Here is a 15,128-nt window from a genome sequence, read left to right on the forward strand (position 1 = left end):
TCTAATCCACAGTCGTGTTCAACAAGGCTCTTCACGAAACATGATTTTAAAAATCAAAATCTCGACCCGATTCGATTCGATTATCCGCTGCTCGAAGTTTCCGGTTCCCGCGCGCCCCTAACTTCCGGTATTCTCGTAAATAATACTTCGTATTGCTTTTTTTTTCGTTAAAATTATTAACAATTTTCATTAACAACAAAAATTTATTACAAAAAACATCCCTTATCATGTTTACAAATGTTTTTATTTTAAAGTAAAAAGTTTGAAACTAAGTACACTCAACACATTCCGTTGATTTCCTGAAAGATATATAAAACAAATGTTGATGTTAAAGCATGTACATGTAAAATATTTCCTGCGCAACAGAAAAATTTGTTATACAAAATAACTATGAAAAACACTTGAAATTTTTAAATAGTTTATTATTTTATTTATCAAAACGTTTATATCATTTTTTAGCATGTCAGATACTTCCATAATGTGATTTGCGAAATTATAGAAATTCACCAAACATGTATGGAATTTAAAAAATTCATATAGACCATGTAGGCTCCCCATATTAAAATTAAACAAATTAGTCCCTATCATACTTGTCATATTATGTTTTTGAGATGTTATCTTCTTTACATATCTGCACTGTTTTGAACCTGTTACTGCAGTTCATATCTCAATATTCCTTCCCTACTGCACAATTCACTTAAAGGATAATACACCTCTGTACTGACATTCAGTATGAAACAGAGGAAAGGGAAACATAATAAACTGCCAAAATCTGAGTATTTAAATTACTTCATACATTCAGTCAATATACTGTGCAAGCCAACGGAAGCCTTCACCATATCCCTGTCTTTTCAACACTGAGCACATAAATAATTCCAATGGACGACCCGACAGTTCACTGCGTGAAATTTTGCCCTGAAATTTATTATTTCATATTATTTCTGTATTTAAAACGGAATACAATGATCTATTCAATATACCTTTCCTGTTGTTTGACCATAAAGATTGAAGTAATTTCTGAGCTCATCTTCTGATGCTGCACCTGGTTTATCAATTTTGTTACCTAGCACTAAAACTGGACATGCACTAAGTTGTTCATCGGTTAACAATGCATCAAACTCAGCTTTTGATTCTGGTAATCTTGACCTATCACTTGCATCAACAAGAAATACTATTGCATCCACTGCTGGAAAATAGTCTTTCCAAACTCTTCGTGCTGTAATATATAATTTCAATAAATGTAACATCGTATGGTTTACCTATGATTGATATCTTTGAGATATTTCATACCTTGAGGATGCCCTCCAAGATCAAATGTTGTGAACCTCATGTTTCCAATTGAAAGTTCTTCTGATGCTAAAGCATAAAAATACATGCAATATTATTATAAAATACATAACTCTAATATAATTAATCAACTATCCCTAAAAAGAAACATCTAAATACTTGGATGCAATGTAGGCACATGTTGAGCTAATCGATCATCTTTGAGCATGTGAAGTAAAGTGGTTTTGCCAGCATTATCTAAACCAAGAAACAAGAGTTTACCACTCTTTTTCCACAGTCCTGAAATTAAAAATGAAGATTCCATGTCTTGCAAACTAATAATTGATTTGAAACTGCTGCCAATATACCAAAATAGTTTTATAAAATTTAACTTCCTCTAATCAATAACATACCTTAAAATTTATCAAAATTGTACTTACCAAGATAATTCAGAACACCTGCAAACCAGTCCCAAATGAACATATTTATAGATATAAATGGAACTTATATCCACTGTATACTAACTACTGAATGACTCTGCAACAATGAGTTGACAAAATTATCATGTGCAAGTAATTGTAGTGTATAATATGGTTTTTAAATTTGGTACATTCTTAATTAAGTTTAGTGTATATATAAACTGCAACAAGATGTGTTATAGAAAAACCATGAGTAAGAAACATTATCAGATTTATATAAAACTAAACATCAAATCAGCAGTGCTTGTTATGATAAGGATCAGAATGAAACGTAGCATATGAGTAGTGGACGATTACAATTAAAATATAACAGACATACCAGATCACACCTACTAATAACACCTTTATATTGTTTCGTTTACTGTCACCAAAATATAAAATTGTAAGCGGGTCAAAAAAACATTCGCATGGTACAATTGCATAAAAGGTTTCTTCGTTACTGGACTAACGTACCCTACCGCAAAAAATATATGAAGACGCAGGAAACGGAGAAAAAGTACTTTTCCTCCTATAGAAACTACAGCTTCAGTAAGCCTAGTTGGCTGGCAGTTGGCACTGATGACGTCTACTTCCGTTTGCCATGTTGCTTGAATAGTACTGTTTCATAAGTGATGATCTTGAGGTCAATTATTTCTAATTTTATTCTATTCCCACAGCTCTTGTTTCACACCTATATTGATACCACAGGCTTGATTCTTTTACTTTCTTCTATTCTGAATTTATAATAATTACTAAAACGTTATAGCACAGACGAGGTGAATGATAGAACTATCAGACCATGTAAATTTCTGTCCCACTGTCTGGAGGCTTACCATTTCCGTATCACATCCTGCTATACCAACAACGATCAGTATTTTATTACAGTTGTTTCAATTTTTCTATAGAAAGTCTATGGGTTGCACATTTTAGCTGCGGATCCCTGATACCCCTGATGCCATAATGTCGGTATGCAAAAAGTATCACCGGTCCCTGACACCCCGGATGTCATCACCTGGGGCTATCCGAAACCCCTCAAATTTAGACCCGTCGAGAACAAAATTATGTCTTCTTTGTATCTGTAGTCATTGATATTATCATCAAAGATATAAAACAATTCTTTTACATTAATGTTATTAAAAACAAAAAGTAAAAACATGTATGATAATTGAAATTCATTACTTTTTAAGCACATGTACTTAAGAATTTTATTCATTTGATATTCAAAAATTTAATATCTCTAGCGTGCATTTAAGTTAATACAAAACAGTAAAAATGTTAGCGAGTAAGTATTTTTAATTTTGTTCTTTTATTTCGTTAACAATTGATTCCTTCCAAGTGGTATAGTTGCATTAATGAGGGCATGTTACATCAAACGTTTAACAAAAATGTATTCGCATATAGTATTGTGTTCTTAATCTAAACGGTAACCATACCCATTTATTATTTATTTTTATAATTATAATATGACATGTATAGGATGGTTGAATAGTCTTCGAGTAGCGAACAACCATAATATCGGAAACAATGTATATTCCCGTATATTTGTACAAACACGAGATTATGCTGCGAGGAAAGGTACAAGAGAAAAAGCTAAACAGAAAAAAATTAAAAGGGCAATTGAGAAAATAGGATTTGTTCCACCTGAGCAATTTAAAAAACAGTAAGTGCTTTTGGTTATTTATTTTGAAAAATTGTTATAAAATGGATGAATAATCATTTAAATAATTTAATAATAGGAAAGTAAAAGCAAAAGTTTCTCCATTATCTTTAATAGATGATAGTCAGAAAAAACCAACAACTGATGATGTGTACGTAATGAAGTTTCATCCACAACCAATATATTCTTTAAAAGAGGCTATAGAATTTCATCGTGAAACGCATCATCCAACTATGTTTAATGAACCTAATGCAGATGTAAATGCATTTATTGAATTAAATATGAAGGTAATACGAATTTATATTAATGGTAATATAAATTAACATTGTTTGCTTGTTTAATAAAATTGTTTTACTTTATTATTTACAATAGTTTGCGAAGAGAAATAAATATATTGATCAATTCTCAAATGTAGTTGAAACACCGCATCCATTTAAATCTGGCGATAGTGGGTTCAACATTTTAGCCTTATCTAAGGATGTTAAACAGCAGGAACTTGCTGAGAAAGCTGGAGCTAAAATTGTTGGTGGTGCTGAAATAATAAAGCAAATTCAAGTAAGCAAAATATTATGAAATGAAAGTGATCATTAAACATAGAAATATAGTATCACTGATTATAGGCTGGCAGATTCGAGTTTCAAGAGTATGACTATATAGTAGCTCATGTAGATATTTTGACTGAGTTACTGTTAGTTAGGGGTTTATTAAAAAGAAAGTTTCCAAATACGAAAGTAGGTAAGTAGGTATGTTAGTTGACAATATAGTTCTGTCTTTTATGAACATTTAATTCAAATGTTAATTTAAATATTTAGGTAACTTAGGCAATGACATGCATAAACTGGTTATGAAGTTTAAGAATGCCACCAGATATTCGGCAATACAAGATGCAGATCACAAAGATTATGGTCAAATTAATGTACCCTTTGGCAAGGTAAATTTATAATACAATATTTCGAAACATCATACAATACATTTCTAATCAATTTTGGTGGTTACTTGGCAGCTTAACATGGATACAACACATCTTGATGAAAACCTTGCTGCTATTATTACTAATGTTTACTCTGTAGGATCTAAATATCAAGAGTCTTTTATAGCAAGGTACTTACAACATATTAAATTTTTTGTTTAACATAGTTAAATATTAAACTAAAAGATGTATTTTTAAAGCGTTAAAAATATATATTTTATAGAGTTCAAGTTTCGAGCTTACCATCAACCGAATATTTTAAAATCGACATTAGTGGATACCTTCCAAAGAAAATTGAAGAACCGGTAGAAGAACCGGTAGAAGAACCAGACGATAATATAATTTTAGACTCACATTAAATATTGAATAATAAATAAAATGTTACATAATTACGATATAAAATTAAATTCTTTTTGTTACATTTTTATCGTTTACCCGTCCTTTTAATTCAATCAATATTAACAAGAGTACATCAATTATTCAATAAAAATTCTTTTTATTTTTTTAGAGAAAAAATATTTTTAGTAAGAGTAAAATATTAAAATTATTCCGAAGTAAATGAAATACAAAAGTAAAATAAATTAATTGCGTAACTTAAAAGCTACCGATTCTAAGAGCGCGGAAAATGTAAGAAGGAGACGGAGCCAATTGAAGCAAAGGGAAAGAGAATGGAGAACGGTGAGCGGTTGTAGCGGTAGAATGGTGGGAGGGCAATGGTTCACCTACCTGCCGGTCGAGAGCTCAGTCGGTGTCCGCCAGGTTGAAAATCCGTGACTTCTCCCGTTCGTTTCGTCGCGATTTCTTAATGTTTCTATAAAAAACGCGCGAAAAACGACACCAGAGGAAACGTGAGATGTAGCGAAGCATACACTGTTTACGAGTAATTTCAATCAATGTTCGTTAAAGTGTTCGCTATTTTAAATTTGCGGTAAACATTGGTTCCCGGTGTGTCGCGTTTACTCTGTATTGTCAGAAGCACATCCGGCCGTGTTTTTCACGTGCAGACACGATAACAGTGCACAAGACCGCGCATACTGATGTACGCAGGATTTTACGCGTATTTATAAAAGACGAGTGTGTGTGTTTACATATGGTGAATTGTGTTGAACTGTTGACATCGTGTGACGCGAAGATTTTAAGTCGCAACGAATTCGTTCGAGATTCAATGATATTACCGGCTACCTTGTAAACATGCTCGAGTCGGCCAACAACATTCGGCGGCATTAGGTGATACCGGCATACACACATCGACGTACATACACTAGCTCGTAGCAGTCATGGTAAGTACAACTTTGCTTTGGAGTATACATGCTGTTCCATGTAACTAAGCTAAGCTATAATTCTAAAATAATATAAGGTAAAGAAAAATCTCATTAGGCGAAATTAAATGGCGTCACGTGATCCATCTATCGTCTCCGGAAGGAGGCGCTTCAAAGATCTCAAGTTCACTTTCGCTTTTTTAAATGGAATTACATATTTCTTGGACGATTAATCTTCTTATTCTCTATAAAAGAATGATTAAAGTGTTTAAGTCTAAAATTGATTAGTATTTATCTTTCCCTAACATATCTTTTGAATCGATTAATTGTTGATCCAAGAACTCAATATCTTTTTATAGAGAATTAAAAAACGCTTCGATTTAAAGTACAAAATTCCAATAAAATTTTTCAACGAAATTCACACGTTATGCCATTTGATTTCGTTGCGTGTTTCTTATCGTTTGTTTCTCGATCCGGCTTCGAGCATGCTGTAAGTGGTGGTCACTGTAACTAAATACAGCGTGTATCTTTTAATTACAACTGCAGAAATAGTGCATCTTTTTTAACGCCAAATTAACCATACATGGAAACTGAAAAATTACAGCGTTTTGTCTATACATATATAGGTATAAAATATAGAAAAATGAATTTTCTCTCTTATCTTTCCTTTTTTTTAAATTAATTTTTTAATATAATCAATTCGACTTTAGTACCAATTTTGGTACCAGAAGTCTTTACGTCGGATTACATGCACGATCCTCTTCTTACGCAATCGACCCCATTACTAATTTCTCTCGCCTCGATTAAGTGCATCAGCCTTAATGCGATTATAACGAGATACGAACGGTGTCGTTACGTGTTTCAGTAACAGTTTTTATTAATATTATAAAGAGACTCTCTCATGCGCTCGTGTCCCGATGAGTTCAGTTAATCATGCGTGCAAATTGTCGCAAAACTTGGTTCCAGATGCGAATGCAAATCACATCATCAGAGCCATGTATTTTCACTTCACTGATGTTCCTTTTCTTGCCTTTATTTATACACGGTTACAATCGTAATTATAGAGTCGAAATGATGAATTATGTAAATGCCAGAAGTGAAAATTTTTGATAGAAAAAGAAAACAAAACTTGCCTTAAACTTTGTTACTTATTTATTTAATATTATTCACATTAATGTTTGAACTACTTAATTACCAGTCGCGAGAAGTTAGTAATCGATACTGTCATCAGATGCATAAAGAAACTTGTTCAAGTGTTTTTCTCTCCGTGACTTCAAACGTTATCGCGATCTAATTAATTATTGAAAATTATAGAGGGCAGATCGGATATAATGCAATTCACCCAAAAGGACCGTTCCCTTTGTGTTTCATTCTCCCATCAGCGTTGTTAAGAGCTACCGTGAACTCTTGAATTTCGAGATTCATTCAATTTCCGGAGTGACTCGCGAAGTATCGGAAATCTAGTCTTTGCGCTGAAAGCCACTTAAACCGCTGTTCCATCGTTCACCCTCGGGTGAAATAATACATTTTTTCCTTATCGATATTCCGTGCTTCGAAACTATATTATTAACTTATCGTGCTAATTCATTCTGTTTACGTAGCTAATGTTACGATGAAAATCCCGCGAGAGTTAGCGTGATCCACGAAAAGGTATTCCCTTCCGGGTTACGAGATCGTTTCGACCGATTATATCTCAATCAATGCTGTTGCAATTTATCTGGTTGCGGTTGCCTGCTTTCTCGCGAATATTCTCCCATTTTTTCTCTCGCAGATCCGCGGTTTGAAATCTAACCCGTTGATGCGGTCGTTCGATCGAACGAACCATCGTTATGGAGAACCTGTATGAAACTGTGTGTGATTTACTTTCGTTACCGTTACCTGGCACAGTTATGAGAGTCCAGATGCGTTTCTGGACCCTTCTTAACGCCTCGAATTCGTCGAATCACCTTCGGTCAAGGAACGTTGATACGGAGCGTCGAGGTGGATCTTCGAGGTAGTTGAAGTAGAAAAGTGCAAAGGGTGAACGTCGATCGCGACAAGTTTTTCTCGTATCGAGAGTCGCCGATAGAAAACCCGCCTATCCACTTTGCTTCAGGTTTCAGAACTCTTTGGCGTTAACCAAGTTCTAAGTGGTCTCACGTGTACTCGACTTTCTTCCATTTAGATTGAAGAACGTTCGCGTGTATCCACGAAATCGATCGGGGCACCAACGATCTCATTGTTGTTTCACGACAGAAAATGGTGAACCTTTAATCGGTGGAACTGGTGAAAGGTAGGCGGAAAAGAGGATAAAGGGAACACGAACGAGGAGCAGGTATCGGTCTGGGGAAAAATGACAGATACGAAACGGTTACTGTACTAGTCGACCGGTTCTTCTTGTTACTAACTTCCTCTGCGCGACATATACTGGGTGACGATCACAACAGACCTCCATTGACGTTCTCTTTTGTGTACAGGGTGACTTAGGTAGACCTTTCTCTACTTCATTTCCATTGACAAAGAGAAATTCTCTGGGAATCGAAATTGGCTTCATTTTTATTTTCTGGTTGAAGAAATTCTGTTTAAATTGGGGCATTTTGAACTCTAGATTAGCTTAGACTAATTAACGGTAAATTTAATGTGTAGTTAACAGGAGGAGAAAATTCATTGTTAACTCTTTCTTTTACTAAGGATGGGTTTTCAACTTAAAAATGAATAATTTGTTTGAAAATTTTAAACATTCGTCATAGAATGAACATATCTTTTTATAGAATAACTTATCTTTCAATTAGTAGAAGGATTTACTATGACTTTCTTCATTGCAACATTCTTCTTCATAATTGCGCAAAGAAAATGAAATATAGGTTCGTGTTTTTCATCGAATCAATCACTGTTCCTATCTGTTCTTTATTCCTGTTTTACACAATCAAGCCTGTAACAAATGCACCTATTATTCGAATTAAATGGTGCGTTTAACTGAAATCTGTAAAGTGGTAACTGCACATTAATAATAGAGTAACTAAAGACCGATATCTTGAGTCATGCTACTGTGAAAGCTGTTTTTGCTGGCCAACATAGTCTAAGTTAATGATTCGTTGTATATCAATATACGGAAAAGTTAGCTTCCAGCAGTTAGCACCTTGTTATCTGCAAGGTTTACCTATTTTTCTGAAATTACAAGTTTCGCGTTCAAACATGCAGTTTATGTAAAAGCGTTGCGCAAAAATTTTGCGAAAAAAAAAACAATTTAATTTATGGGGAAAGCGAAAGCCATGTGTACTGGTTTTACCGGTGTTTTTGCATTTTGTTCTAACAATTATTATGTAAGACTGATCGTGTTTGAATAGCAATTGAAATGGGTGAAAAATTAGTGAATCTAAATTGTTTTTAGACTTTTGGTCCTGTTAGGTATAGATCTTTTTGCGTTTCCATTTCCTAAATTTTAGCAAAAATTGAAATATCTGAACGGTAATTGATCCAGCATCATCATTAGATAATTAAATCTTTTAATGAATGAACAGGTGTATATGTATAAGCATGATTATGGTGCTTTGTGTAAAAATGGAGACAGGACGTGTATAATATCATTTGTAGACATAAAAGTAAGAATATGATAATTTAATCCTTTGTTTCCAAGCCATATGGAGGCAAGTAATTTATCTTTGGCCAAAATCAAAAATTGCTTATGAGCCTAGAGGTGGATTTTTCGACGTAGGTATGCTCATTAAGCATTCTTTACTCACGTTAATGAATGCTATTAAAGCTTCTTCTTAAATATTCTACAGCTACAATCGCTAAATGTAAATTCACGAAGCTTGTCGAATTATTAAATGTCATGGGTCGTGTGCACCTGTTTCGCAATTAGGTACACACATAACGTGAAAGCAGCAGATATTCAGATGTAATTATGCTTTGATAAAACAAGATCTCGTGAAAAGGGACCCGTTAGAAGATTAAACATACGTACCGTGTCTAACTGGAATTAGCATGTTAATTAACATAGCAGTCATCCGTGTCTCTAGTTTAAAAATTAATTTTTGCTATCCTTAACATGATAGATTATTTAATATTTTAATTTGAACCTTCAATTTTTCTTATTTTACTTTCTCTTTTTTTTAAGCACGTATTCGATATATTAAATTTTTTATTTAATTTTCACTAGTGACCCCTACAGCAGTGAATGTATCAATAGAAAATCTTAGGAAAACGTTTCGTTATAGTCAGAGGTTAACGCGAACCGTTTCTTCGCGTGCGATTTAATAATTTACTGCACGCGTAAATCAAGAGAAGATAAATCGAAATTAACCCGTGCAGACGTTACAATCCTCGTTGTTTTTCATCTGACCGATCTGTTGCGAAGTAATTGTAAGGTTGACGATAAATCGACTGGTACTTTATGAACATGAGAAACGCGAGATGATAATGCGTTAAGCTTTTGCGAAATTTCTCAGTCGCATTTTAATTGTGCGCATAATTAATCCTTGATAATTCTATGCAACTTGTATATGGATCAAACACGACCCAATAATAACATTTTTTTATTATACTTATCCAAGAGCAAGTTTTTATCTCGTTGAATATTTTAACTAGCATATAATTAATTAGAGTATCGTGATGTTTTTCTAATTTCGAAGACAGTACCGGATCAAGGAGGGTATAAAGGGGGCTACTATCGTAAGATATCGCAAATTGAACATACGGTTTTGAGCAAACGGAAAGATGAATATCCGGAGACTGGGTAAATTGTTGGAACGCGTACGTCTCGAACAAAAGAGCGAATTCTCATAGAGATTGAATTAACGCGGTAGGAAGAACACGGCTTTTTCCCACGTCCGAGACAACGTTGTTTTCGCTTGCTGGAAAAGCCACGACAGCGATCGCTATACCTTAGATGCACCGTACAGATAAACGGGTTCTTCCTGCTTCTTAACAAACTCGACATTAACAATCGTCCGCAATCAGGATGTAAACAAAGATATAAATGATACTTATGCTAATTCGTTGTCGTATATGGTCAGTTCATAAGTTCACGCGTGCTTACCTTCGTCTTCCATTCACTATTTCACAAGATTCCTGATTTCATAAAAATTATTAAACATATGCAAAAGTTTGCATTAACCATATTTGCATAGAAGTTAATTTTTATTCTAAGAATAAGTGTGTTTTTTCGAAGAAAAATTTAATTAAGAAAATTTCATTCCACAATTTTCCCAACTTTCACACGATAAAGCACCTTCGTTGCGCTTGTATCACGGTTTCTGGAATGTTTTATAGAATTTTCTACTGTTACACGATTTTCTCGATAAAGTATTTCCCTTAATTCATATTCAATTACAATTTCAACATCGACAGAATCGCTCGATGGTCCCGTGATTCATCGTTGTGTAACACTTCACAGCTTGGAAATCAGGTCTGGGATCGATTCCTTTATTCCAAGGAAATGTAATTACACACCTCTCGGCTGGGTAGAAATTCCTCGACACGCGATTCCATGCCGAGTGAACGAGTATCGCCGTATTCATTATCGATGTTGCCTGGAAAATTGAATAGATCACTCGCGACTTCTTTGGATTCAGATTAGAACGTTATCTTTGATTCACCCTGAGGCGACTTAGCGCGGGAATTTGCTCCGTTTAGATCACGCTTCGCGCTCATCAACGCTAATTAGCGGCGGGAAGACGTCGAGACAGGATTCCCTCTTGCACCTGACGCGTTGATGCAAAAATTAGACATTGTTTAAGATTGTACATTCAGGAACAGAGGTGTAATTCTTTTAATTTTTTATTTAAAATAAATTGCAACATGGTGTGTTTGTTGTTGGTGATAATTAGGTAATTATGAGGTGATAATGAGACTGTAAGATAAAATTATTACGAATATAGATTCACTAAAATTTTTATTTCCATTCTTTTTCTTAACAGTATACAAGTTAATTTCAACATTCTTACCTCACAATAGATTTTTTTACAATTTTTAGCATCATATATCAAAACAATTAAATTTCATTGTGCAACATCTTACGTAATCACGTTTCAGTGTGACAGAAACTGAGTTCATCTTTCGAATGACTCAGAAACTAAAATCACCTCTACATTACTAAATACATTTTTCTACAATTTAATGACAGTTCCATTCGCTAGTTCACACTTCTACAAGATCGTTTATCAGTTAATAGCGCTATTATCTACGACGAGTTTCAAATTTATTATTCCAAAACACATAATCTCTGGGTAATTCAAACTAACGGCGTGTATCAATTTCTGCTTCCTAATAAATTATAAAACAACGAAGATGCGATAAAGCCTGCGAGTCGTTAAGTCGACGAAGGTTCCATCAGGGTCTCATCGTTTGATCAAATTATAAGTATTCCCGTTACAAACATATCCTACGTAGAATCCTCTGAAAGTCTTCCCCTTTGAAAACAATTTCGTGTACCGTGGATATTTTTCTCGTTTGAAGCGGAGATTTTCACGCGGCAAAACGAATGCTCGCGTGAGTACTTACCTGCGTACGCGCGGAAAGAAGCGGGTTATACGAACGAATGTACAGTTATACACGAAACGGCGAAGTTAAAGAAGAAGGTATCGGGCTGAAAAGAGGTGCGAGAAAGAGGGGAGCACGGAAAGGAGGCCACGAGCGACCCGAGCGTCACCGTTATATCGGCGCCCACGGCGAAGCACCTCGGTTCACCTGGATTTACGACTAGTTTCTCGTAACTCGGTACCACGTGTGCCGCCAGTTTCGACCGTACGTTTGACCTCTGCACCCACCTGTTCGGGCTGACGCAGGTGGTCAGCTTGTATGCACTCGTAGCAACAGGTATAAACTAGAGATACCATCTAACAAGCAGAACTTCCCAAATGACGTGTTATTACGATTCTTCTTGTACAATGTACTGTACTCGTACTCTCTGAATTACTAACTGAATGTTCATGGCAGACACTTTTGCTGAACACGAATCACTGTTACGTGAAATCATTTTGAATCTTATTTTGACCGAACAAGTCGTGACCAAAGTGATTACGACAGAAATGATTTGGGGATTATTCAAAGACGATCAGGTTTTGAATGTGTGACCAGGAACTAATTACATAGCACCTTTGAGCAGCACTGGATTAAAGGGAGATCTTTGGAGAGCCTGTTATAAGCCTTCTATTTATTATATCAGAAAATATTAAATGAAATTTGTTTACTGTTATCATTATAATTTTAATTAGAATTTAGCCTGCAATTTTAACCCTTTTAATTTTATTTAGAATACATTTTTATTTTTGAATCAAGTTTATTAATTAAGGGGTTCTTTGAAGGATAGTCCTAGGTCCCAGAAATCTTATTTCGATTTTGTCTTTGAGTATGACTTTATAGAGGTTTATTGGGTGATGATATTTAATAGATAGTTAGATTACAACATTTTGAACACCTGTAAGCGTACAGTTCTTTCATACCCTCTTTTTTACTTAAATAATCTTAGAAGCAATTATCACATAGAGAATGAAAAGAATCCTTCAAATTTCCTATTATAAAATGGCTTTCTTTGTAATCTGTGCTTTTTATCCGAGGGATATTCTTTTGATTGCTATAGCATCCCGAAGCCTTTGATATTTTTCTATTTTTCAAATTGTCCACACATGTTTCTTGAACGATGTTTCCTTGTAAGCTGTTTTAAGATCGAACGATCGAAAGCCGACAACTACTTCGTCAACTTGTTCCTCAAGGACAGTTCTTGTTCCCTTACGCGACATCAGGATTCCCTCCATAAACGTCCCTTGGTAGGCGCGAAGCGACGCGTGCATCGATTGTTTTTCACCCTGTTGGTCGGGTCCGTGTTGAACAGCGGAAAACCACTTGTCGTTGTAATAAATTCCCGATGGCTAATATCGCGACGGGTTGTCGCGAACAGGTATGGCGATGCTCGTGCATCTCCGACTGCTCGTTCCACGGTGATGATTTGAAAGTCAATACGATGGGGACGGAGACGAAAATTACCTCGTGCAGATCGATGATCTCGCGAAACGGCACGCGAATTGCTCGACCTTCTCGATGTTATAGTTTTCATTGAACACCGGTGTTTAATCCTTTCATAAATAATGAAACTGACTAATTTTAAACAAGATATCATCTATTTTCAATTTTGAATCCTTGGAGGTTCGTGACAAGGTCTATTCAAATCGACGTTTTCAAAAAGAATAAGAAACACCTTTATGAAAACAAATTATAATCATAGAAAAATACAGAAAATAATGACAACAAGTTTGAATATTAGGGACTGCGCGAAAGATATCGAGCGGGTGTTTAGTTTGGTAGGAGGAATGCGCGTGTTTCTTTTCGGAGATAAGGCGATGAATGTGTAGTCAGAATGAATCTTGCGTTTGATCGACAGTGTATTTGGCGTATCCAGCATATCACATATGTATGTACAGATAATAATTAAACATAGACTAACTTCAAGTTTCGTCTCGAGTCATTATTTCCCATCGCATAACATCCCTACAATTATAAAATAGTAGAAAGGATATTTTACCAGACAGTAGCACACGCATAAATTGAATTTTTATGGACCCCTTAGGTGCGAAGACAAAAAAGTTAAGTGAGACGTATACGTCCCGCTGGTCGCGAAAGGGTTAAGGCACTGTTAGGGTACGCATTGATTTAGGAGCAACCGCATCATCTCCAAACAACCCAGACACTATATCTTATCCAGGACGAGGCTCCCTAACTCATAAGGAGAGCTTCCCAAGTGACCCATTCAGATTTTAATGAGCTTTTGCATGTTGATGGATCGTGTTATTATTAGATTGTTGCATATCAAATAATGAATCGACCAATTTACAGTTTATTATCAATATTGTCCATTAATAAATATCGGAGTGTTAATCACTTATATCTGTCCTGAAATTTTGTGTTTCAAAATTAGGTCATTAAGTATTTTTCATTAAATACTGATATCTAGTTTAAAGTGTAGGCTATCAATAATTAAATATTCAACTAATTATCAAATTATCTATTTGTGAGTTATCGTAATTATTTTGAGTGAGGCAGAAATAATTTAGAAGAAAAACAAGGGTAATGATCCGTCTTCCCCAGCTTTGATACGTTTCTTTTGAAAACTGTTAACTCGAGCACAACACATGTATTCCCAGGAGCATTAGAATAATTCGTTCTCGATTTAATCTCCATCCTTTCTCGTGGCATTCTTTTGCGTTTTCAGCCAAGATCCGGAGAAAAATGATGTATGGAGTTGGTGCAGGCGGGTAATGAACAGGGTCGAGAGAATGATATATACAGTGGATGTTCGTTTATCAGGTTTATCTGCACGCAATTAATCAGAATGAATCTCTGTCCGGTGCTTGATTTACCGAACTTATTGCTGGAACCCTTTATTATAAGCGGTGTTCCACTTACGTGAACGTGTATCACGTTCGATCAGATTAATACTGAGTGTAATTAAATTGAGAGGTTAGCTAGCGTTGATGTAGATCGCGAAATGAAAAGTAATTGATTTATGAGGCATCGTTGGAATAAAGTATTTCAAATTTCGT

General features: G+C 35.0%; 3 protein-coding genes across 6 annotated transcripts in view; 2 read left to right on the forward strand and 1 right to left on the reverse strand.

Moving 5' to 3' along the window:
* Nucleotides 1-401: 401 nt before the first annotated feature.
* Nucleotides 402-2,296, reverse strand: LOC114883119 (GTP-binding protein SAR1). Of its 3 annotated transcripts, none has more exons than XM_029200568.2 (6): nt 2,204-2,296; nt 1,707-1,803; nt 1,447-1,566; nt 1,291-1,356; nt 981-1,216; nt 402-915 (listed from the first exon to the last, which is right to left on the reverse strand). In XM_029200568.2, exons 2-6 carry the CDS (start codon nt 1,747-1,749, stop codon nt 799-801), a joined length of 582 nt encoding a protein of 193 aa, XP_029056401.1. In that variant the 5' UTR covers nt 1,750-1,803; nt 2,204-2,296; the 3' UTR covers nt 402-798. The 3 variants fall into 3 exon arrangements, with proteins under 3 accessions (XP_029056401.1, XP_029056400.1, XP_029056399.1); XM_029200567.2 differs by having other exon boundaries at nt 2,199-2,294; XM_029200566.2 differs by having other exon boundaries at nt 2,065-2,270.
* On the forward strand, nt 1,810-4,758 carry LOC114883117 (50S ribosomal protein L1). Of its 2 annotated transcripts, none has more exons than XM_029200562.1 (8): nt 1,810-1,938; nt 3,201-3,384; nt 3,461-3,668; nt 3,754-3,936; nt 4,002-4,116; nt 4,194-4,312; nt 4,385-4,482; nt 4,575-4,758. In XM_029200562.1, exons 1-8 carry the CDS (start codon nt 1,857-1,859, stop codon nt 4,708-4,710), a joined length of 1,125 nt encoding a protein of 374 aa, XP_029056395.1. In that variant the 5' UTR covers nt 1,810-1,856; the 3' UTR covers nt 4,711-4,758. The 2 variants fall into 2 exon arrangements, with proteins under 2 accessions (XP_029056395.1, XP_029056397.1); XM_029200564.2 differs by lacking the exon at nt 1,810-1,938 and adding an exon at nt 2,590-3,006.
* Nucleotides 4,759-5,084: 326 nt separating this feature from the next.
* The window catches only part of LOC114883104 (cadherin-99C), a 111,791-nt gene continuing 101,747 nt past the window's right edge, over nt 5,085-15,128 (forward strand). Inside the window, exon 1 of the mRNA XM_029200534.2 lies at nt 5,085-5,631. Coding sequence (XP_029056367.1) covers nt 5,629-5,631 — 3 coding nt within the window. The 5' untranslated portion in view covers nt 5,085-5,628. The remainder of the gene's footprint in view (nt 5,632-15,128) is intronic.

Source organism: Osmia bicornis, chromosome 9, assembly GCF_907164935.1.
Source record: "Osmia bicornis bicornis chromosome 9, iOsmBic2.1, whole genome shotgun sequence".
Classification (NCBI taxonomy): Eukaryota; Metazoa; Arthropoda; class Insecta; order Hymenoptera; family Megachilidae; genus Osmia; species Osmia bicornis.

Excerpts from the sequence above, each read along its gene's own strand:
- LOC114883119 (XM_029200568.2), bottom strand. The coding sequence starts at position 1,749 with ATGTTCATTTGGGACTGGTTTGCAGGTGTTCTGAATTATCTTG. Across the intron at positions 1,567-1,706 it reads AGGTGTTCTGAATTATCTTG|GACTGTGGAAAAAGAGTGGT; the intron begins GTAAGTACAATT and ends TTTTAATTTCAG. Across the intron at positions 916-980 it reads ATGGTCAAACAACAGGAAAG|GGCAAAATTTCACGCAGTGA; the intron begins GTATATTGAATA and ends AATAAATTTCAG.
- LOC114883117 (XM_029200562.1), top strand. The coding sequence starts at position 1,857 with ATGGTTTTTAAATTTGGTACATTCTTAATTAAGTTTAGTGTATATATA. Across the intron at positions 1,939-3,200 it reads GTGTTATAGAAAAACCATGA|GATGGTTGAATAGTCTTCGA; the intron begins GTAAGAAACATT and ends TGACATGTATAG. Across the intron at positions 3,385-3,460 it reads CCTGAGCAATTTAAAAAACA|GAAAGTAAAAGCAAAAGTTT; the intron begins GTAAGTGCTTTT and ends ATTTAATAATAG.